The following is a 23,317-nucleotide window of genomic DNA, read 5'->3' on the forward strand; positions in this document are numbered from 1 at the left end:
CTTCTGAATTGATCTCTTAAAGGAAAGAGGAAAATAACTCTGGAAGTGAATTTTTTTATAATGAATGTTCATGCCAATCAGTCCATACGTGTTTGTGGGGAGCCTGGCTGCCCACCTCTCCTTTGGCTCTGGAGATGGGTGGGAGGAAAGGAGGTGATGGGTGATATAGAATAGTCCAAAATGGTATAAAACCAGATTTAATGAGATGTACTTAGTTTAAATTATACCTCACATTCTGGAACGGTTTGCTATTCTCTGTGTCATCCAAACATTCAGAGATGATACAAATTCAATAACAGATATTGGAGAATGCCAAATATATACATTATTTATTGGAAAATGTTTTAAATATGTATTACTTGCAGTCAAGAAACTGTTGACAGCCTGTTTTGGCAGGGCTCTCCTGTTTTTGAAGACAATTGATATAAAGGGAGCCATGGAGTATCTGCCCCAAGAACATCCCTCGCCACACTATCCCCCATTCCCCGGGCAGTGGCGCCTCACCACCTCCCAGGAACGTGCGCTGGACTAGAGGGTGGGACCGTGTGAGTGTGGATGCGGTCGGATTGGCCAGGAGCAGAGCCACGCAAGTGTCGCTGTGATCTGATTGGCCAGGAGCAGGACCACACCCCCCTCTGCCCCTACCCTGCATTTTCAAACAGTCTCACCCTGCGTGTTGAGTGGTTTAGCCAACCACAAGTAGTTTTATATATTTGAACTAATGTTATTAATATCTTTTTTTTTTTTACAACTAGTCGTTTCAACTTCCCTCCTAGCCATTACCTAGAGTTTGTGATTTTATAGCAAACAGGAGTGAGGAGAAGGGTTTCATTTTTCTTTGGGCCTGTTTTGTTTTGTTTTTTGTTTTTGTCTGGGATGAGGCAGTACCTACTCCCATCTAGTGAGAGGAGAGCTTAGGTGGGTCACACCTACAGATGGTAAATGATGGTCAGGAGGCAGTTTTACCCTCCGCACCGTGCCAGCTGGCCATGTGGACTGGGCAAGTGGGGCCCCTGCTTTTTACAATTATAGGTTGCACTGTGGGGTTCCTCTGAGGTTCCATCAGAAATGTCTTCAGACCCTCTGGTGGCAGTTATGGGGCTCTCCGGCCATTTGCTTTAGCCTTCTGCTCACGGAGGGCCCTATTTGTGTCTCTCGAGAGATTTAGGATGATGCACCCCACACTACCTGCACATAGTGCCTTAGGACCCTCAGCCTGATTTCTTGTGCTCTATAGCCATTCTGTGTGTCCTTGAGAGGCAGTGAGTGTAGAGATTTGACCACCAGACCCAGCCAGGCTGCCCAGGTCATAACTGAAAGAATTTCCCACGCAAAGACACTTTGCCAGGAGAATTCCAATTTTATTGCAAAAAGCTGTGTGCTTATATAGAACTAAGGGGGAGATGGTAGGGCTTAGATAAATGGCAGGCCACCCGTTTATTGGCAAGTTCTTCCAGATATCAGCTCCGGAGCCCAGGAATTAGTTCTTATTGGGGGTAAGGTTCCCCGCCAGCGAGATTTGAAATTGGCGCCGGCGGGAGAGTTCACACAGGCGGGAACTTTTCGCGCCACTGCAGAAAAGAGGAAGGTAGGAAGAAGAGGTCCTTTGGCGCCATGTTGGGGTTTTTCTCTGGGGTACGGCTGCCGTTTATACTTTTCCCAACAATAACTCTGGGGCTGTTCTTTCCACCTGTGTGACTCTGGGAAAATTACTTCACTGATGTGGGCTTTGGTTTTCTTCTCTGTAAAATGGGCATAATGATGGAATCTACTCACAGGACCGTCAGGAGGACTGAATCAAGTTACATTCTCTCTCTCCCACTGGAACATCAGCTCCAAGAGGCAGGGATCTGGTGGGTGGGTGAGTGAATGAGTGATTAAGTAAATGCCCAGGATTTCTTAAGCCTTCTGACTTAATGAGTTTTTCACAATACGCCTGTGATGAAGCTTCGGCTTGTCTTCCTCTGAGAGCACCCCACTTCCCAGCTGAGCCCCAAGTTCCCCGCTGTGAACTTGTGAGCCTTCGCTGGCTCCTGACCCTGGTGTGGGCCAGCTTCTGAATACCTTTATTTCCCATCCCAAAGACCAGAGTGTGGGCTCCACCCACGGGCAAGAAATACATTTTATGGAAAATGTTTATTTGTAAAGAGACTTGGGAGGCAGTTGGAGAATTTGAATGTGATTTGGGTATTAGAGGATACCAAGGAATTATTAAAATGATACTAAGGGAGCATGATTCTATAGGGGATATTCTAGGGGAGGTTCAAAGACATACACTGAAGGATTTAAAAATACAATGTTATGGTGCCCGTGATTTAAAATACTTTGGCCAAAAAAAAAAAAAAAGTGAATGAAGCAAGTGTAGTGAGATGGTAATTGTTACATCCAAGTGATGGTATGACATGAGGCAATTATGATCATCCCCCTATATCTGGGGGACTGGTTCTAGGATCCTGCCTCGGGACACCAAAAATCAACAGATGCTCAAATCCCTACGCACAGTAAGATACTATAGTTTTTGTATATAACCTATGCACATCCTCTTATATATTTGAAACACCTGTAGATTACTTATAATACCAAATACAGCATAAATGCTATGTGAATAGTTACAATATTGCCTTTGTTTAGGGAATCATCACAAGAAAAATGTTGGTTCACGTTCAGTACAGAGAAATTTAAAACATATTTTCCATCTGTATTGGTTGAACCTCACGGGTGGGGAAGGCCTGGATCTGGAGGGCTGTCTGCACACTGGTCCCTTCGCTTTCCTGGATGCATGGAAATTTTCACAGTCAGGTGGATGAATGAACGAATAGACCTGATTGTCCACAGGGGGCCTTTGGGGCTTGCGGTGCCGCCATGTTTGTGAGCCACGCTGTGGAGAGGTGACCGCTTGTGTCTGTGCCTCGCAGGATTTCTCTGGAGGACCTGAGCCCCAGCGTGGTGCTGCACATGACGGAGAAGCTGGGCTACAAGAACAGTGACGTGATCAACACGGTGCTGTCCAACCGTGCCTGCCACATCCTCGCCATCTACTTCCTCTTAAACAAGAAACTCGAGCGCTATTTGTCAGGGGTAAGTGGGACCCTGGGGGAGGTTTGTTTCTGTCCAGCGTTGCCCAGTTGCTGACACTTGATCCCAGCTACTAACTTCACCTGATGCAAAGCTGGGTTTCTAGACGGAGGGACAAAGGGGTAGCAAACCCTGCTTCTCAGGTAGCGCTTTTAACCTGAGATGTTTTTCCAAGATTCTTGTGCAGAATTAAGCCTGGGCAGAATGGTGAGGGGTTCCAGCCTGTTTTCTTTCAACTTCTCAGTTGCCTGTTTTTCTTCTGCCCCATTTAGGTTCCCCGGGTTAGAGCTGTTGAGGGCTTCTCTGGTCATAAAAGTTGGGGAGAGGATCCTCTTGGGCATTCATCCATACAGCATGGTATTTGAGAAAGCCATGACAGCCCTCTGTATGTGGAGAAAATTCTACTGAACACATACAAATTTTTTTCCTTGTCATTATTCCCCTAAACAATACAGTATGACAACTAGTTACATAGCATTTATCTTGTAGGTAGCCCAAGTAATCTAGAGATTCAAAGTAAATAAGAGGGTGTGCATAGGTTATATGCAAATTCTACCTTGTTTTACATAAACATTGGCAGCTTTTGTATGCACTGGGGGTGGGGGTGGGAGTCCTGGAACCTATTGCCCCAGGACACTGAGGGATGCCTGTGGTGACACTTCTCCAGAAAATAAGAATGAAATTGAGCTTCACTAGCTTGACCCCCTATCTTCAGTGCAGTCTGGGTGTCAGAAAGTTCATGCCTGGTGTCATGTGTCAAGTGCATTTGGTGTCCTGTACCATTCTGGCCACAAGCAGTTCATATTGTGCCTGGGAAGGAGAGCTGACGTGCTTTGGCATCTAGTTTTGACTAAATCATCTCTTTCCAAGTTGACAATGACTTAAACTAATTCTACACCTAAAATGGATCTAAGACAATAAAGATCCTATACCAGACTATCCCTGCTTCTATTCAGCTGGGTTAGTGAAGACCAGATCTAACAGGAGGTCAGTAAAGAAATTCAGAATTGGTAGGAAGCCCATCTAAGATTTGATGGAATATTTGCTTTCATGAAGGATAACCTTGATCCTGTGTATGTGGCACCTGGAGATCTGATAGAGTGCAGTTGTCTCTGTTGGGACATCATTTAGAATCTAGATGGTAAGAATAAACTTTTAGAGCTTTCTCAGTGCTATTGAAAGTCACATGATAGCCCAATATGTCACAAAATTCTTCCAAGGTTTAGAAACCTTTTTGAATATTAGAGCAAAAGATTAAAATCCATCTGCAGCTGGGGAATCCATATTCTCCCTGCCATGGCACAAATGACCAAAATACTATCCATAAGGCAAGAGGGTCAGTTTGTCTCATTAGCGGATAGATTTGGGAGATGGCTAGAAAACATGGCTTGATATATGAAGGAGCTCTATGGAAGGTTTGTTGAACAGTTGGATGAAAGTACAGATGTTTCCAAGCTGATTCAGCTTCAGATAGTTGCTAGATTTTTCTTCCGTAGGGAATTATCCACGGATTTTTTTTTTTTTAATGAACCACCAAAAGAAAGAGAAGAAACATTCTCTACAGTGAAAGGCATTTCAAAATGAGAACGATGTTTTATGGGTGTAAAATATGCTCTGTGTAAGCAGAGAATCTATTCCACTGGGAATAGATTTGTAGCTTTGAGGTTGCATTTCAGTGTTGTTGCATCACTCATAGGAAAACTACTGTAGGAGAGGTGTCAAACCCAGAAAAACAGGACTTTTGACACATAGTGCATGTATCAGTCCATTTTCTGTTGCTGTGACAAACTACCCGAGGCTGGGTACTTTATAAAGAAAAAGTGTTTATTTAGTTCATGGTTTTGGAAGCTCAATGTTCAAGATTAGGCAGCTCCATCTGCTTGGTCTCTGGTAAGGACTCCCTGGCTGTATCACAATATGGCAGAGAATAGGAAAGAGAAGTGACCACATGGATAAAAGCCAAGTGTGTTGGGTGGCCTCACTTTGTAACTGCCTGCTCCTAGAGTACTGCCTCACTCCATAAGATAGAGTCTCCAGTGACCTAATTATCTTGCATTAGGCCCTGCCTCTTTAAGGTTCCACCACCTCTTAACTTAACCACGTGGGGAAACAAACTTTTAGCACATGAATTTTCACAGGTCATACCATAGTTTATTATTTTATATTTAGGATTTTACTAGGTGATAAGGAGAGATTAAAAAGATCTCTGTACCACACAGTGTTCCTCTAGTGTCATCATGAGCAATTTAAAAGACACGGGCCTGAAGCTGAATCATATGCTCCAAATTTCTTTTATCTTATCCTTTTAAATTCCTATTGCATATTTCATAATGCAGATGATATATTAGTACAGTGGTCCTTGCTTATGATTGATGGCTGAATGTGCATATTATCTACGTCCCTCTGTATACTTTTTCCTCTCCTAAGGGCTCACAGTAATACTCTTTGGAGACCACCATGCTAGAGAGGGCAGAAGTTTTCAAATGGTTCTCAAGTAAGAGAAGAGTTAACACACTGATTTTCTTTTTTAAGAGACAGTGTTATTCAAAAATCAAGAAGTATTTTCATGAAACTAGCCATGTTATAAGGTTCATGATTTCATCTTTTACGGGATGACTGCTGCTTTCCTAAGTTAACAGATCCAAACATTCTGGTTTTTGAGTGCTTTACCAAGTAAGATGGGAGAGGTGTTCATTTTTAAAATAGTTTCCTGTGGCTACTTTCACATTTTCAGATAAAAAAAAATTTGGTCATTTGTGCACTTGTGAAACAATTACATGGTCCATCTGAATCAAGAAAGCTGTTTTGCTGAAAGCCCTTGATTCGTTTGGGTGTTTAGCTTTTTGCTACGCGTCTGTCCCTCTGCTTTGTCTAGACTTGGAGTGTCAGGTGTTGCTGGGCATGGTTTTGTCTGCTGAGAACATTCCCTGGAAACTCAGCTGACAGTTCAAACAGGAGAAGGTTTTCATTTTTTTGTGTTGGTTTCACATTTAACCCTTCAGTTGTAGGGCATGCCTGGTCTGATAATCCAAACTGTAGTCAAGTGGCTGTTTTTAATCCAAAGTGAATTAATCTCCACAGACAACTACGGCTGGCCTGCTCGGAGATTTCCAGAGGTGGCTAATTTAATTGCACCGTACGCACCATCCTGGTTACTAACCTTATCAGCCAATTACTAACCACCCACATATAATTTTTTAAATCTAATCCACTGGACTAAAAAAGTAGAATATGATACCTTAATTATTTTGCCTTTTCTTTATTTTCTCTTGGCTTCCTCTTTTTAAAACGAGGAAGCTAGAGAGTCTGTAAGGGCACTCTTGATTGTCTTCCCACCCCTAATCCATGCCATCATTCTTCTGCCTTCTCCACTTTCATATTGATTGATTGATTAGTTAATTAGTCACTTCATTTTCTCTGTCTCCAGACAAAATTCCACCTTTATCATCTTAGGTGCAGTTATCCATCTTCTTCCTTAAGGCACAGGATGAATCGCGGTGGCTTCCCTTTGGAGGGATATGCTGTGCTAAAGTAAGCAGACAAGTGAGATTTAGACCCCATTCAATGCTTTCCAAAAGATAAGTTGTTTTGCCTGCTCACCCGTTTGGCTTCTGCTTTCCAGCCTAGAGCAATTGCTGTTACTCAGATGAAAGAACCCAAGCCCAGCAGTGGGTAGTGACTGGAGGGTCACCGGCCCTTTGCTTCAGAGCCCATAATAAAAACAGCCGCCAGACTCTGAGTCCAGTCCCCTCCATGCTTCCTCCTCAGATGAGACTGCACCTTGCCGTGACTTACCAACCATTCTTGGCCCTGTCCCAGACAAGCTCTGGTTTAAAAATGAATGACTGCTTAATGGACGTTTCCATTTCTCAGACTTAAGCTCTGCTTTTCTTCCCTCTGTTGGTAGAAGTCCGACGTCCAGGACAGTGTGTGCTACAAGACCCAGCTCTACCAGATAGAGAAGTGCAGGGGCCCCAAGGAGCCGTATGAGGTGAGTGGCCCAGAAGCAAGCCCAGACGCTCTGAGGGAGAGGGGAGGGTGGACAGGAAGCTGGTTACTGTGGGACAAGAGGTACCAAGAGACAGACACCTTGTCACTGAGCCCTTGGGAATTCGTTTGCTGGAGCACCACGGCCCAGTCCCCGTGCTGCAGTCCTCCCTGTGGCCACACGTCAGAGTCACAGGGAGCATTTAAACATCCGGGTGCCCAGGCCCCGCTGCAGAGAATTATATCTAATCTTGGGTCGATATATTTTAAAGCTCCCTGAATGATTCCGATGAGCAGTCAAGGTTGGAAACCCTTGTCATCGATCCAAAAGGAAAACACAAACAAACAAACAAACAAAAAGGTGCCCAAAATTCAGCTGGATGCCAGGAGAGAGCAAGATGAGGAGCAGGGAACGTTCCGGAGGACAGCAAGCTTGTCCCGTCAGCTCTGTGGTGCCTTGATGCCGTGTAGAACATACCTGAGGGGAAACACCAACGGTTAATTTCAGAGTAAAAATCAGTGTCCCACGGCAAAAGGTCACAACCTCAACCCCACGCACACGTTTGTAAGATTGGGCCTGGGGATCCCAGACCCAAGGCCAGGAGCATGGGCCTCCCTCTTGTCTCCGTCAAGTGGGCTCTTCTTTCTCAGTTTTTTCCCAGGGAACCCACTCGCACTCTCTCTCTCTGAAACCTCTGCCATGTCCCCTGTGTCCCCGTCACAGGAACCTGCCCTGGGACACTCAGGAATTCCCTCATGGGAGGAGACATCAAAAAGGGATCTTCCTTGCCCTTCCTCTGTGTGAAGTTTTCCTGGTCCCCCGAGTCCCGCACACCGCCTGCGAAGGATTCTCTCTGGGGTTCACTGGGTCTAGCTGTGCCCGGGACGAGACGATCCTGTGTGAATTGGTGGGAGCTCGGGACAGGGCTCATCCCCAGGCGCCGGGCGAGGGGCGATAGCATGGCTGCCCTTCCTCTAGAGAGTGAGGGGCAGAGGGAAGGGGCAAAGACGGTAACGAGGAACGGCCAGGGAGGAGAGGCAGGGGGGACCCATGCCAGAGAGACCGTGGCATGCAGACCTGAGCAGAGCTGGCCGGGCAGTTAACGTCCTAGGGTGTTGGGATGGCCCGCCCTGTGGAAGTGGAGGAGGAGGAGAGTGATGGCGTGGGTTAGGGGTGGAAGGACTTGCAGGGCCGGAGGCGGAGCTGGGGCAAGCCTTGTCCCTGGGCTGATGCCTCTTCATCTGAGACCAGCTGTGGGGCACAGGACAACGTGGTGGAGAGGAGCTTCTGGAGGGTGGGTCCTGCCTGGCAGGGGCTGAGCCACCAGCTGCCACGTGGCCGTCGGGCGGAAAGCAGGCGAGCAGGGGCGTGTGGGGACCCGAGCCCAGCCCCCTGGCCAGTTCCTACCACATGTGACCTCTCTTGCCTGAGTGAAGATGTCTCAGATCTAGCGTGCCCAGAAGCAAGCTGTCCTCCCACGCGTCCTCACGGCAGCCCTGTCCTCCCCAGGGACACGGGACAGAAACCTGAGAGTCCTTCTTGAAGCTTTCTCTTCTTTTCCTTATCCCCAGAGCTAGCCCCTCGGCTGACTGGGCTCCTAAGTCTCTCCTCTGCTTTCTTGTCCCTGTCCCCCGCCTGGTCCCAGCTCTGCCCTGCCCCGCTGCAGTCTCATCCCTTGTTCCCTGGGTTCCCCGATGGCTGCCCCCCACCCTCTTACCCACACAGCAGCCAGAGAGAGCTTTCACCCTCTGCTGGCATCATGTCAATCATGTCACCCCCTGCTTGAAGGCCGAGGGAGGTCCTTCTCCTTCTCCCTTGCTGGGGCCATCTGTGTGGGTCAGCTTCTGCCTGCTGTCCCAGCCCCATGCCCTGCGCGTGCCCAGCCCTGCTGCTTGCTCTGTGCCTGCCGCCCTGGCCCTTCAGGCTTGCTGTGCCTCCTCTGCCCGCCAGGGCTGTGCACATACTGTTCCCTTCTTCCGGAAGTTTCTCCCCACCCCTCTTTCCCAGCCAGCGTCCATGTATCCTCAGACCCCAACATGAGTTCAGCTCCCCACGGACCCCTGCCTTCCCCAGATCTCTGTCCACACTCCTCGGCTGCTGTCACTCCACATTCTGCATTTGGCTGTTCACATGAGCAGTTTTTCATTTGTTTGGGGATTATTTGGTCAATGTCTCTGTCCCACACTGGACTGAGTTCCATAAAACAAGGATCAGGTCAGTATCTCTGGCATCTACATGATGCCTGGCATCTAGTAGGTGCTCAATAAATACTTGATAAATGAATAGATCAGAGAATCCAGTGAGCCTTGCCCCAAGTCTTGGGAAATGGATAGGACTGGGGAAGCAGCTGGAGAAGGTGGAAGGTTTCAGGTGGGACACCCCGGGGATTAAAGTGAGGGGGAAGGTGTGGCCCATGAGGCATTATCACCACCAGATGGCCATGTCTTGAGGCAGGGTGGGGCCTCTCCTGGTCACCCTCACTGAGCGTGGCACTCAAGCTGGAGTCCAGGGGATGCAGAATTAACTGGTAAGCTTCCCTGCCTGTTGGTTTGTGTTTAATTCAAATAATAATGCAAACTTAGCTGCAGCAAGTGCCCAATCTACGTGTCCTGAGCAGCCCCGAGTCTCCTTGCTGACGCCCTTGGCGCGATCCTCAGCCCCAGCGTTTCTCTGAAAGTGCCAGAATCCTGATGGGAAATGGCCCCTTCTTTCATTCAGATCCTTTTTCTCTGGTGATTAGTTCACTTGGCCCAGAGACACATGCTGAACGTTTTAAACATTTGTTGAAATATTGAACGGTTAGGATTTAAATAGGAACACTAATGGGCAAACGGCATTTCAATTTTCTATGATCCATTTGTTTTCTCCAAACGGCAGCGATACTTCTGCTAATTAGATTACAGGCTATTACTAGATGGCACAACTTGTCTCGGTTGGAGCCTAGAAAGTGGAATGGGGCTTGTTAGAAAAAGCATTCAGAAGGTCTGAGAGGACCCAGCCTTCCCGGTAAAGCCACCAGTTAGTTGCCATTGGCTGGCCCAGGAGGAGAGGTGACCCTGCATGGGCAGGGGGCAGGGCAGGGGGACAGGGAGCGTGGTGGACTGAAGTTGCAGGTCGTGTGCAGGTGACTGGGGTGTGACTCAGGGTCCATGTCCCCCAAGGATGTCATCAGGCTCTGTCCCTGAGTACAAGAATGGCCTCTTCTTTCCTATTCATTCCAGTTCTTTTTCTCCTAGGAGGCAAATGAGCTGAATTGAATTTAAAAAAACTTCCCCCTTGGGATTCCAATGCTGTGATGTGAAGACTTACCCTTCTATTTCTTCTTGTGGAAGGCAGAGATTGTATTTGTAAAAGTGGGACACGTATTTCACCTGAAAACACCTGTGTGTGTGTGTGTGTGTGTGTGTGCCTGAGGGACCCTCTTCCTCAAAAGGGGGCTGTGCAGGACAGAACTTAGGTTGAGGAGGGGCTGAAGGCAGCATTTTTTTTTAACTGGCTGTGAAAGCTGTGTGGAGCCCAAAGTCAGTCTTGTTTTTTTTTTTTTTTTTTTTAAAAAGTAGTGTTGCTTTATAGAAAACGTGAAACAGAAGTAGGAGGTCTTCTCTACCATGCGACACTGGGGTTTTGGAAGAAAAATTGTGCAGGAGGGAGGGGAAGGGCTTATTGTGATCCAGCTGCTGTGACAAATACCTCCACTGGGCCGAAATGTATTGCCTCTCGTTCTAGAGGCTGGGAGGCCAAGATCAAGGTGTGGGTTGGGTTGGTTCCTCCTGAGGGCTGCAAGGGGGATCTGCTCTGGGCCTCTCTCCCTCCGTCAAGCTCCAAGACCTGCTGGCCATCTTGGGCATTCCTTGGATCGTACATGGCCACTATGGTCTCTCCCATGGGGTCCTCCCCTTCTTATGAGGACCCCACTCAGATGGCATCAGGGTCCACCCTAATAACCCCATTTTAACTTGATTATCTCTATAAAAGTCCTACGTCCAAATAAGACCAAATTCTGGGATCCTGGGGGTGAGAACTTGAACATGTAAATTTTGAGAGAGTGTAATTGAACTCTCAACATGCACTCTAAGTTTAAAGGTAAATAATTAAACGTTCACTTCGTGTTCACTTCAAGTCTATATAACTTCTTAAAGTAAAGTTCGGAACCAGGTCAAACAAGCTGCGCCGTTGGAGCTCAGGTTGGTAATTCCTTCTGGGGACAGAGAGGCTGGGAGAAGACATGGGGAGACCCTCCCAGCTGCTGGCTAGGTTCTGGTTCTCGACCTGGCCACCATTCCTGGGGAGTATTTTTGCTGTTTAAGAAATGAGCTGCTTACCTCTTTTCAGAGCCCTCTTGTTCTTAGTCTCAGCTTTTAATAAAAAGTTTACCTCACTATACTGTCATGTGTAACTCATAAAGAAAAAATTTTAAAGAAGAAAGAAACTTGACTAACATTATACAGATGAAATATGACAGAGCTAAGATTCAAACCCAAGCTGTTTGACAATTTCTAAATTTAATAAAAATTATATAAAAAATGTAAAAAAAAAAAAGTTTACCTAAACAATTTTTCCAGCACGTGAATGAGGACATCTGCTGCCTACTGCCACTATGACTTAGAGATTTAAATTTTTTTTTCTATAAACGTTGAAATGAATAATATTCAATCAGAGCTATAGGGGAAGTTGTAGTGGGGAGGGTTTAGGGAATAAATAGCAGTTACAGCTGCTTCAATTCCTGAAAAATGCTGCTCTTTACAGGCCTCCCTGGACACCTGGACAAGAGACCTTGAATTGCATACTGTGCAGGTAAGAGCATGGTGGATTCTGAGTAATTAGTCAAGCTCCCCTGAGAGGCAGACACATCTTTCTCTCTCTCTCTCTCTCTCTCTCTCTCTCTCTCTCACACACACACACACACACACAGAGAGATAGAGATAGAGATGGAGGGAGAGAGAGAGGGAGGGAGGGGGAGAGAGAGAGAAATTGAGATGTATTTTAAAGAATTGGTTCATGTGATTCTGGCCTGGCCAGTTTGATATCTGCAGAGCAGGTCAACAGGCCTGAGACCTAGGAGAGTTGGTGCTGAGTTTCAAGTCCAAAGGCATCTAGAAACAGAATTTCTTTTTCCAGAAGATCTCTTTTTTTTTTTTTCTTAAGACCTTCAATTGATTGGATGAGACCCACCCACATTATGGAGGGTGATCTCTTTGCTTAATATCTGCTGATTCAAGTGTTAACACATCTTAAAACTGCCTTTGCAGGAACATCTAGTCTGGTGTTTGACTGAATAGCTGGGTACCAAACTTGACTTAGCCAAATTAACACATGAAATTAACCATCACATAAGGGTCCCTACCAATTGCTCAGTCTCTGCCCAGGGCAACAGACACTCTGCATGCCTGTCCTTATCCAGGATTAACCTGTTGTGGGTGGGTTTATCTGAGTCCCCTCAGATTAGATCGGTGCTTTCTATGCTGAGCTGAGATAGTTTCATTGTCTTGCATGACCACACACCCAGCTGTTCATGCCTGTTTACTGTATATGGAGTGGGGTTTGTTAAATTAGGCTCCGTGGCCTAATTTATATCCAAAGTCCCTTTTATGAATTCACTCTTGCTTTTTTTTCCCTGTGGCAAAACCATGCTTTCCATTACGTGATGGGCAGCAAGGAATCAAAACCAACCAGCCGATGCCACCATCCCAGGTGGTAGTGGTCACATCTGGTTCTGTTGCTCCAACAGCTGGTTGAGGCTGCCCGTCAGAAAGCTCCAGAAAAGCCCCTGGTGAGCTGGACCTTATAGTCACTCAGGAAGGCAGCTTTGGCCGCCTTCAGCCCACAGGGCGCTGCTGCCAGAAGCGCTGTTGTAGCCTGTTTTCAGTTTCCCAGGCAGCAGCTCCTCCCCAGCCTGGGGTGATGGGAGGCTCCGAGCATCCATCCGTCTTAAGTCGTCTTAAGTCGGTGCCTTTGCTGTTCAGACAGTGAAGCAGGTGTCGTGGGGATTCTTGCTTATTCTCACCGAGCGGGGCGGGACCAATTTTCTGTTGCAGACTGGGAAACACTTCCCTCAAGGTGAAGTGACTTGCCCCAGGGTCACCCAGCAAATTATAGAGAGGACCAGGGATAGGTTCTAGATTTCCAGACCTCCCAGCTGCCGCCATGGCTGGGATCCTGGGAGTTTCAGAAGCCTAGAGTCGTTACAAAATGGCTGCACGCCCCCAGTGGCACTGCTGTAGGGGAAGAGTCCAAGGGGGCCACCTCTCTGGAGCTCAGACCTCAGAGGCGGAGGACTGGGCCTCCTCCTCTCACTGGCTGCAGGTCTTCCTCTAGAAGCCCAGGGGACCATCACCCCCATTTCCTTTTCCCCATGAAATAATACAAGACACTAGAAGAGTCAGGGACAGATAATCCTTTATGGGCCCATATTTCCCAATCATTCAGTTTCGTAGATGTCCATGCACATTTCTAGAGGGTGCAAACAGTTTCTAGAAAGTGAGAAGCTGTATTGTGTGTGGCTCGCATCTGGGGCTTCTCTGATCTGCCATGGGGGTGCAAAGAAGATGTTCTCAGAGCCAAGAGCTTGAAGCCCTTTGCCGGCCCCCAGGCCCTCGTGGGTGCTGGGGAGCAAGTCCAGGGAGAATGGAGGGAAGCCAGGTCACCACAGGCTGCAGCACTGCTGGGTAGGGAGCATGCATGTGAAAGGGGGAGTGTAATTAGTCCCTCTGAAGATCTTTTCCTGTTACATAAGGCAGTTTAGCATCCTGCTCCCTAGGAAGTTTCTTCTGGAGAAAGTAGGCCATGCAGATGCAAAGGTATAATTGGGCGCTCGTTGCATTTGGTAACCTGCTCGGAGGGCAGTGGGCTCAGCTGGTTGTAAACAAACACGTTGACTCTGGGCAGTTGACCCTTCTGCATGGGCTGATGCAGGGTTTGTCCCCCTCGGGGAGTGGTCAGCAGTGAATTCTTCTTCACTTTTCCTAGAAACCGGTTACTATGAAACCACTGATTTTGTTTAGCCTGGGGAAGGATGTTCTGGGGGGTGGGAGAGGAAATGCCAGGGTGCAGGATCCTGGGGTCAAGTGCAGCAAGAGTGGCCTTAGCCGGGTTTCCCAGAGTTTTCTGTCGGGCAGTGCAGTTGCCCTTCCTTCTGCTGCTGTAGAGGTCTTTCTGCTTGTGGTCACACATCCCTTGGTTACAGGAGAATTTTGGTCTCCCAGGCCAACCTTGGTCTCCTTCCAGAGCAAACTCTCACGCCTTGGATGCCTCTCGGTGCTACTGAACTCGATCCGGATGGCGATGCTGACCCCATAAATGTTTTGATTGAGCTTTAAGCTTTTGAGACCCCAGGAGGGTCGGAAATTAGCTGAACTGGACCCTTGTCACTGCCAGCAGCTCTCTAGTCATGGGGACACAGAACAGCTTGAGGGAGGCTTTGCTGATCATTTTAAAAAACAGTCTCCAAAAGGGTGAATGTAGTTTGATCTTTTCTATCAAGTATTGTTTCAAAAACATATCACAAAAGTACATTTGGGGTTTTTTCCTTCTTAAAGTAAAAATGGTGAGTTTCATATAAAAACAGAGAGAACAGAGCAAAAGGAAGAAGTTCTGCCCGACTTTTCAGGTCGGACCAGTCGTGTCCCCTAGGATCCTGGGTAGGGATGTGTGTGTGAAAGGTTGTTCTCCTCTGCCTTAGAGGAGGCCTGTTCTTGTTTCATGGAAACAAAGGAGCAGAAAACAATTAAAAATTGCGATTGTCCTCTGCTGGCCTTGACCAGGGTGACCTGGAGCACATGGTCCCCTTGGTAGCTTCCCCCGTATCTTAATCCATTTTCTGCTGCTATGACAGAACACCAGAGACTTGGTCGTTGTTAAAGAACAGAGATGTATTCCTTACATTTCTGGAGGTTGGGACGTCTCAGAGCTTGGTCCAGCATCTGGTGAGGGCCTCTGCGCCACACTGTGCCGCGTGGAGGGCGTCAGGTGGTTATGAAGTGTTTCCAAGAGACAGAGGAAAACAGCTGAATGCACTCATCCTTCATTAGGAGCCCACTCCTGCAACAGACAACTACGCCACTCCTGTGATAACTAACCCACTCGCAGGTTAACTAACCTGCTGCAGCCATAATTAACCCACTCCTGCAGTCACGACCGTGATCCAGGCAGGAGGATAGTGCCTCTGACCGGATCACCTTTTAAAGGTCCCACCTCTTAATACTGAGACAGTGGCAATTAAATTTGAGCATGGGTATGGAGGGGACATTCAAACCATAGCACCAGATGGAGACCCAGAGCATATGCCTCTCCCAGGCATGCGTGTGGCTCTCGGGAGCCGGCTGCCTGCCTCTGGGCACCGCTGCATGCGGCTTTCTCTGCACCCCTGGCATCGCCCGACCCACCCCAGGACTTGCAGGCTGTGTGGAGTGAGGCCATCACAGCGCCCACTTCAGGGTTTTGGCAATCTCCATGTTCAGCCTGCTCTTGGTGAATTATTTAGCCACCCAGGCCATTTCCTTGTTTCTAAAGGGACTAACAGTCTGCTCATTGCAGGTCACGCTTGGTGCAGCACACGGCTGTGTGTGTCCCCGTCCAAGGCCGGTGGTGACAGTTATGGTGCTGAAGAAGTTTCACCTCTCCTTTGGTCCCACCTTGCCCCTCCAACGGGGACAAGCCACTTTGGCTAAGGGTTAGATCCTTAGGGATCTCCTGTCCCTCCAAGGGGCTCTGAAGGTTCTTTGTCCCCTGTTGTTCTTTCCCACGAAAAACTTGCCTGCTCTGCAAAGGCGCTAAAAGTCCTTATTGGAAAGGCACTTTTATAAAAGCGCAGAAGTTTCCTTGAGAAGCTTTTCAGTAACAGAAATGAAAAATAGATGAGCTCTCTTGAATTGCAAATGCTCTTGAAGTTGGAGGCAAAAACGTGGCAATATGTCTTTTTCCCTCAGCCGGGGCGAGGTCAGGAATGCCACTGTGTGTTTAACAGTAAACATCAAGCTTCTTCTTAGTGGCATCATCCTTCCCAGAAACTTGAACTTGATTAATTTTAATCAGCTCAGCCTCTGCTGACCTTTTTCAAAAAAATTTCAATAACTATTTATTATGCTTTCTCTAAGTGCCTAGTTTTATGGCCGCGGCTGTGGAGCTAAAGATACATCAAATAGTCAAATTCTCTCCCATCGGAAGGATGATAATCTAGTTGCATATGGGTAAAATGTAGAGCACATGGTGATGCACATGCAAGCTTTAGATTCTCAAGTAAGTGCTCACATGCTTGAGGGCGCAAAGGGCCTGAGTCCCCCGCCCCAGGACCCCATGGGGCTGCATAGTTGCCCCGTTGTCCTGAGGGCCTCCTTGGCTTGATTGTACAAACAGGACCTGGCATTAAGATGAAAGCAGCTGTACCTCAACCTGCAAAGCTGCCCCTGTGTGCAGAATCCCAGGGCGCCACTTTAAATGCAGATGGGAGGTTCCCACAAGTCCTGATCTGCTTCGCTCTGGCTCCTTCAGCTTGTGCCAGGATAACAGGCCTCCTCACCCTCGCTGGGACACCTCGAAATGTCACAGTGCCAGGGAGCTGGAGACAGGCGAGGGCCCTTGTTGCCCAGGCAGAGGGACGCAGGCCCCGGTATTGGCTGATCCTGGGCCTCAGTCCTTCCCTCATTCAACATGCCCTTGAAAGCACACAGCGGGAAGAGCGGAGATTCTCCAGTCTCCTTGGTTGGTTTTCCAAAGAGGAATCCCACTGTGTGTCTGAGCATGTATGTCTGCTTCTGATTTGAAGGACAAAAAGCCCAAAGAACAAGAAAAACGAGGGGATCTTCTTCACCGGCCATTTGCCAAGAAGATGGACAAGAACCCGCCCTCGTACAGACAGCCTTCCGCCTCGCTTGTCACGCAGATCCAGAACACCAAGGCGCTGCTCAAGGACCGCAAGGCTTCCAAGTCTGGCTTCCCCGACAAAGGTAGCTCAGCTGGGGCCGCTCTCGGCACTCATGTGGAGCTGTGAGTCCCCTGTGCTCCCCTCACGGGTGGCGGTGCAGGCCCAGGACAGAGATGATTATTGTGCCCTTGGGAAAGCAGCTGTCCCATGTTTGAGGCAACGGGAGAACAGTCGAGGGCCAAGCCACGGGGGATTAGCCACCCGTACAGGAAGGATTGAGAAAACAGGGTTCGGGCCAATATAGAAACAGAGATTGGGGCAAATGGTATTGCAGGAGCAGAGGCTGGGGTATGGTATTGTGGGAGCAGGTGTCGGAGGGTGTGGTACTGTGGGCACAGAGAGTGGGGCACATGGGGCTACAGGAGCAGAGATTAGGGTCAAGGTATTCTAGGAGTGGAGATTGGGATGTATGGTTCTGTGGGATGAGAGGTGAGGCTATAAGGCATTACGGAGTAGAGAATGGGGTGTAGGGATAGGTATGCTGGTCAGAAGTGGGGCTGTGGAGAACACATGGTGTCCGGAGCCAGGGATGGTGCATAGTATTGCAGAAGAGACTGGGCTGCGGGAGCAGAGATCAGGGTGCAAGAACAGAGATGGAGCAGAGAGTGGCAGGCGGAAGCCTAGACTGGGACATGGTTTTGTTGGAACCTTTATCAGAAAAGTGGCCCCAGGGAGGCATGGCAGTGTGACTGAGTCTGGGCTACTGGTAGAGGTAGGATGCTCGGACCTGAGTTCAAAGCCCAGCTCTGCTGCTCACAGACCCTGGGTCCTCACTGGTGTCCTTCCCTATAACAGCTCCCATCTGTTAGAGCTACCTGGTAGATAAAGTGAGATACACATGTAGGCCTCTGCTTGGTTTGGAATCCAGCCCATTGCAGATAAATAATAAATGTGGGTCTTCAACCTTTAGATGGGCGTGGGAGGAAGTAGGAGAGCTCAGCAGGTGTGGGCTTAACACACTGGGAGATGCTAAGAGCAGGGACACAGGAGCCAGGGGCCTCCTGACTCACAGCCATGAGGGGAAGGAGAGATTTCTGTTACCAAGAGGATATAGAGGTCACACTCTCTAATCCTTTTGTTTCAAATGTGAAGAAACCAAAATTCAGCGAGGGCCATAGCCAGCTGAGGTCAACTGAGGCTTGCTGGGCAGTAGTGGGACTCATGGATGACTGCAGCCACTGTCCTGGCCCTGCCCAAAGCCGCCTGCCTTCTTGGTGCAGAGCAGCAACACTCCTTGCAGGGAGACCGTGTTCTCGGGCCAGCTGGTAGCACTGGAGGCCTCCGTGATGAACAAAACCCGACTCCTTCCTGCTGATGGGCCTCAGGGCCGTGTGCATCTAGGAGGAGATTTATTTTGGTGTCTGTGGGTTTATTTATGGGAGGCAAGGAGGAATACAGTGCCCTCCGCTGCTCCCCACATCTCTCCCCATGGGCAGCAGCTGGCACCTGCAGCTAGGCCTCCGCAGAGCCTGCAGACGGTTACGTAGAAGAAAGACGCTACCACGGAGCAGGAACTTGGCTTTATTTCCCTCGGCTCCAACTCTGGTGGGGGAGGGATCCCTCTCTTCTCTGGCATAGTCTGTGCCGACTTGAGATGGAAAATGCGGGGACTGGCTGGTGGATGGACTACCCTGTTCAGAATGGGCTGAGGCTTCGTGGGGATCAGAGTCATGAGGGAGCCATGAAGGAGGGAAGTCCTGACACATGCTGCAGCGTGGGTGGCCCCTGAGGACACGAGGCTAAGTGGAGTGAGCCAGTCCTAGAAGAACAGATGCTCCGCACAGGAGATTCCTCAAGTGGTCAGGTGTGCAGAGGCAGATGGTAGAATGGTTACCAGGGGTGGAGGAGAGAACGAGGAGTCCCCGTTCACCCTGGACACAGAGGATTAGATCTGCAAGGTGAAAATGGCTCATGGGGATTGGTGGCACAACAATGCGAGTGTCCTTAACGTTACTGAACTGTATCTAAAAGGTGATTGAGATGATACATTTTCTGCTGTATATTTTTTACCATGATAAATTTTCTAAAAATATACACGGGGAAATAGTCTTTCCCATGTCAGTGTCTGAGGACCAGGTTTGTGGTGCTCAGTGAGCCACGCTTCCTGCGTTTCCACAAGTTCCAGGCTTGTCCCGTCAGCTGGTGCACCTTTTTAATTCAGAAGTCCTTTGACAGGGTCTAGAATTTTAAGCCACCAAAAGGGGAGCAAGATGTTAAGCTGGGGCCTCCGTCACCAGCCTTCTGTTTCCTGCATCCTAGAAGGACTGTCACGGCCTCTGTGGGACAATCAGATGCCGTGGCTGAGTCCTTTGCTTCCTCTTCCTCCTGCCCCCCACGTGCTCAGCGTCTCAGCCAGACTGGGGGGCAGTGCAGGCGGGAGAGGGGCCACGTCCTCGTCTCTGTGGCTGTCTTAATGGTTTTGTTTTCTGGGTGTGCAGATTCCTTCGGCTGTCGAAACATTTTCCGCAAAACCACTGATTCCAATTGTGTGGCTTCTTCCTCCATGGAGTTCATCCCCATCCCACCCCCCAGAACCCCCAGGATTTTAAAGAAGCCGGAGCCCCATCAGCAAGGGCCTGGGAGCGCCAGCATCCCGCCAAAGGAAGATCCCCTGATGCTGGACATGGTGCGCTCCTTCGAGTCTGTGGACCATGACGACCACATAGAACTGCTGTCCCCTTCCCATCACTATAGGATTCTGAACTCACCTGTGAGCCTGGCTCGCAGGAATTCCAGTGAGAGGACTCTGTCCCCAGGGCTGCTGTCTGCAAGCACGTCACCTCTGCAGACTCCTTTGCATCACACTCTGGTCTCCTTTGCTCATGAAGATAAGAACAGCCCACCCAAGGAGGAGGGCGTGTATTCCCCACCTCCAGTTCCCAGCAACGGTCACACTCAGCCTCTGGGGAGCCCCAACTGTGTGAAGAGCCGGGGCAGGTTCCCCATGATGGGCATTGGACAGATGCTGAGGAAGCGGCACCAGAGCCTGCAGCCTTGTGCAGAGAGGCCCCTGGAGGCCAGCATGCCCCCGCTGCAGCCCACAGCCCCCGCAAGTCTTTCTTTTGACATGGCTGACGGGGTCAAGGGCCAGTGTTAACCTGGGTCCGTGAGATTCTGAGCCTCTGCAAGGAAAGCAATGGAACAGGGCTCCACACGTCTGCCAGGACGTGAACCAAGACCTCGCAGAAGCGTCCTCCATGGCCTCATCCACTCTGCCCTGCAGTATCTCACCTGTGGATCAGCCGAAATCCACAGACCCAAAGCCTGCACCACCCAGCCTTGCTTAGGGACCCCCGAGGTGCGAGAAATCACTAGGAGGGTCAGCTACAGAGGCAGCCCATTCCAATTCCAGTCTCAGACCCTCCTTCCTCCCGCCCACTCACCAAGCCTCCTCCGTGTACCCCTGCTGGACTCGGGGCCGAAAACCACACTCTGACCTTCTGGGCCACTCAGATCTATAGACTGTTACCAGATCTTTCTTCACTCTGTGCTACATGCATGCCTCCCAGTGGATTGCTCTCTGTTCAGCTGTGGGTCACAGTCTCACGGGGACCAGTAGTGTCACAAGGTCATTCATCCAGAACCTGTTCCTAGCATCCAATCCCTACAACCTAGCAGAAGCTGTGACCAGGAGCACCGGGCCCTAGGAACCCCAGAGGAAGACGGGGCAGAGCCTCAGATTAGGATGGAACCCAACAGTATGAACTCTAGAAGGAAAAGACTGACAGAAACACTCATTCCCAAGCAGAGTTTTTAGGCAGGTTTTAATTTTATTTGGTCAAAACTTTCTGATGGTTGAATGATCTTGTCCAAAGAGATTTTTCTTTATATCATGTTGATAAATCAATATTGCATAATTTTTAAAAGCCCAGATGGAGAGATGAAAAGCAGTTCCACCAAGTTAATGTCTTCATGAGAGGATTCAGCGTGGAGGGCTGGCTGGGGTGGTGTCTTTTGTGGTGTGGGACCGCGATGGCCTGCAAGAGGGGGCAGGACCCAGCCAGCCTGTCTTCATCCCATTGCATCCACAGAACCTTGATCCTTCCGGAAGGCGTAGAACACGGTGACAGTTGGTTCTTTAGAGACAGAGAAAGGATGTGGTGGCAGAATTCAACAAGAAGGTACCAGTTTTTAGGTTGCCCAGAAAACTTGTGCGGGTTAGAGCTGAGCTGGTTAGCTGTGAGCCGTGAAGAGGCTTTCAGGAGCCTGCTCAGACACAGGACAGCTTCTTCCTTGAGGGAAGCAGCATCCTTCCAACAGGGTTTCAGTTCGTGTTGTGTTTTCACACCTTTTGCCAAGGATCAAACCAAAGACGCGTTTCCCGTCTCGTGACTGTGCCGTCCCTGTGTGTGTGCATTTTGTGGCCCCCCCAGTGTTGTCTGACCATGTCCAGCTGGAGCCTGACGGAGGCTGTCTCCACGTGGGAACTGGGTCCTGGCACTCGGCAGGGGACTCAGTCGTGAGCAGAATTGCAAGGGAAAGTCAGCCCAGGCTGAATATCAGTTAGTTTAGGAGACAGGGTTACAGAACAGCCTAGAGTCTCTGACTTTTCGACTAGTGCGAAAAGTGACCATCCACCACTGCTTGGCCACCTCCTGGTAGTCATCTCAGTCCATTGATTCCAGTGATTCCAAAATAGGCCCGTCCCTTGAGAGTCGCAAAGCCAGCCTTCATTTTCCTGCAGCTAACCCTGAACCAGAAAGTGGTGAGATTGACCTTTACCATTTTCTCGTTTCCTGGTGGAGACTTCCTCTGGCCCCTCATGACTCTTACTGAGCAAGGAGAAAACAGACATTGGCTGTTGCTGGAAGCCACTGAGATGCCCCAGTCTGGGCAGACCTAAGCAAGACCCAGGGCTGCCTAATCCCTCTCGAGGGGCTCCCTCCAGCTCTAGGGCATGTTAGGAAGAGGTCAGGATCCTGGCTGCTGGTGTTATTCCTTTATGTGCTTCAGACTGGGTTCCAAACTTCACATTGAAAATAGAACTTTATAAGTGGAGAGAAGAAAAGAATCATCTGGCAGAACCTCCAGCCATCTGACATGAAAAGTGGACTTTCTGGTGGTGAAGGATCCTTTTTTAAAGATGGCTTCCAGTTGCAAGCGCTTTGCTCTGCAAGATGGCGGACACCGACCTGTGTGTTGTGAACTTGTTGTAGCCCCTGTGTCTCTTTCTTGCATTTTACTTTCCTCGCACATGTGTGTGCTTTTGTGTCGTTGTTAGTGTGTGAGAAACATGTTTCCCCTTCTTCTCACACTTCAAGAAAGGCCGCAGATGTCTACCGCTAGCTGAATCGCGTTGCCGCTGGTAACTTGGACTCTGAACTCAGGTTTACTCTGAACCCAGTGAGAGGAAAGGGAATAGCTGTATTTTTTGGTGTGTGTGTGAGCACCCGGCAAATCTATGAAACCAAGTGAAAGAAGAAATGTTAAATTCTTTATTATATTATTATATTTATATGGAAAACTTGACTATCCCTTTGGTAAGTACAAAGTGTGTTGTCTGTTTGACCCATGACTGTCCCCCCTCAGTCTGTGCCTGTGATTTCAGTAGCTACTGATGGGAATGACTGAACTGTCAACTGGTCACAAAGTCTTGGAGGAAAAGTCCATTGTAATTGTATGATTTGGTCATAAGTAAGTTTATGTCACCACTGTTAAATATATGTACTTTTATAATGACTGTGAAATACACTTTTTCCTCACTATGACGGCTTCTTTATTTGCTCATACATCTTAAAATAAGAAGATTGTAAAGAACAGAATCATCCTGGGCATTTTCTAGTCCAGTGTTCCAGCCACATTTCACCTGCACCAGGTATGTCTACAAAAGCCTCTGTCACTGACACACTGCAGATGGCAGCTCAGGATGAATCAGCATTTTACAGTGTTGAGGGGTCAAGATTTCCCATGGCAACTCAGAAAACAGCACTTGCAGAATGATGTCTGTGAACATTGCTTCTGGATATTGTCCTTCCTTCAGGCCTGGCTCAAGGTTGGGGTGGGGAATGATGGGAGGGGATTGAGGGGGTTCTAGATTAGCTGGGTGGATTGTCCCAATCGTTGCTTCATTCCTAACTGTGCACAAGACGTTTTTCACACATACCAGCTTGCTTAAGCCTCGTACCCCTTTTACAGTGATGAAATGAGGCTTAGTGGAGAGGCCTCCATTTCTACCACACAAAGCTCACTCTGGATTTGACGCCGAGATAAAGGAACAGTATCTAATTTTGATATTTTCTTGTAAGAATCACAACATTTTAGAGCAGAAAGAAAACCTGAGAATCTCTGGTTCAATCACAGCCTTTTTTTTTTTTAATGAAGAGGAAGTGGGGGCC

At 48.8% G+C, this 23,317-nt stretch overlaps 1 protein-coding gene across 2 annotated transcripts in view; it reads left to right on the forward strand.

Annotated features, from left to right (window-relative positions):
* The window catches only part of Hunk (hormonally up-regulated Neu-associated kinase), a 100,698-nt gene extending 78,011 nt beyond the window's left edge, over positions 1-22,687 (forward strand). For both annotated transcript variants that reach the window (XM_046439102.2, XM_046439103.2), the window contains exons 7-11: positions 2,916-3,078; positions 6,983-7,066; positions 11,810-11,857; positions 16,824-17,004; positions 19,421-22,687. In XM_046439102.2, coding sequence (XP_046295058.1) covers positions 2,916-3,078; positions 6,983-7,066; positions 11,810-11,857; positions 16,824-17,004; positions 19,421-20,079 — 1,135 coding nt within the window. In that variant the 3' untranslated portion in view covers positions 20,080-22,687. The remainder of the gene's footprint in view (positions 1-2,915; positions 3,079-6,982; positions 7,067-11,809; positions 11,858-16,823; positions 17,005-19,420) is intronic.
* Positions 22,688-23,317: the final 630 nt, after the last annotated feature.

Source organism: Marmota monax, unplaced genomic scaffold (assembly GCF_021218885.2).
Source record: "Marmota monax isolate L192 unplaced genomic scaffold, Marmota_monax_Labrador192_F-V1.1 WCK01_AAM20220418_F8-fsc00125, whole genome shotgun sequence".
In the NCBI taxonomy this organism is placed as follows: Eukaryota; Metazoa; Chordata; class Mammalia; order Rodentia; family Sciuridae; genus Marmota; species Marmota monax.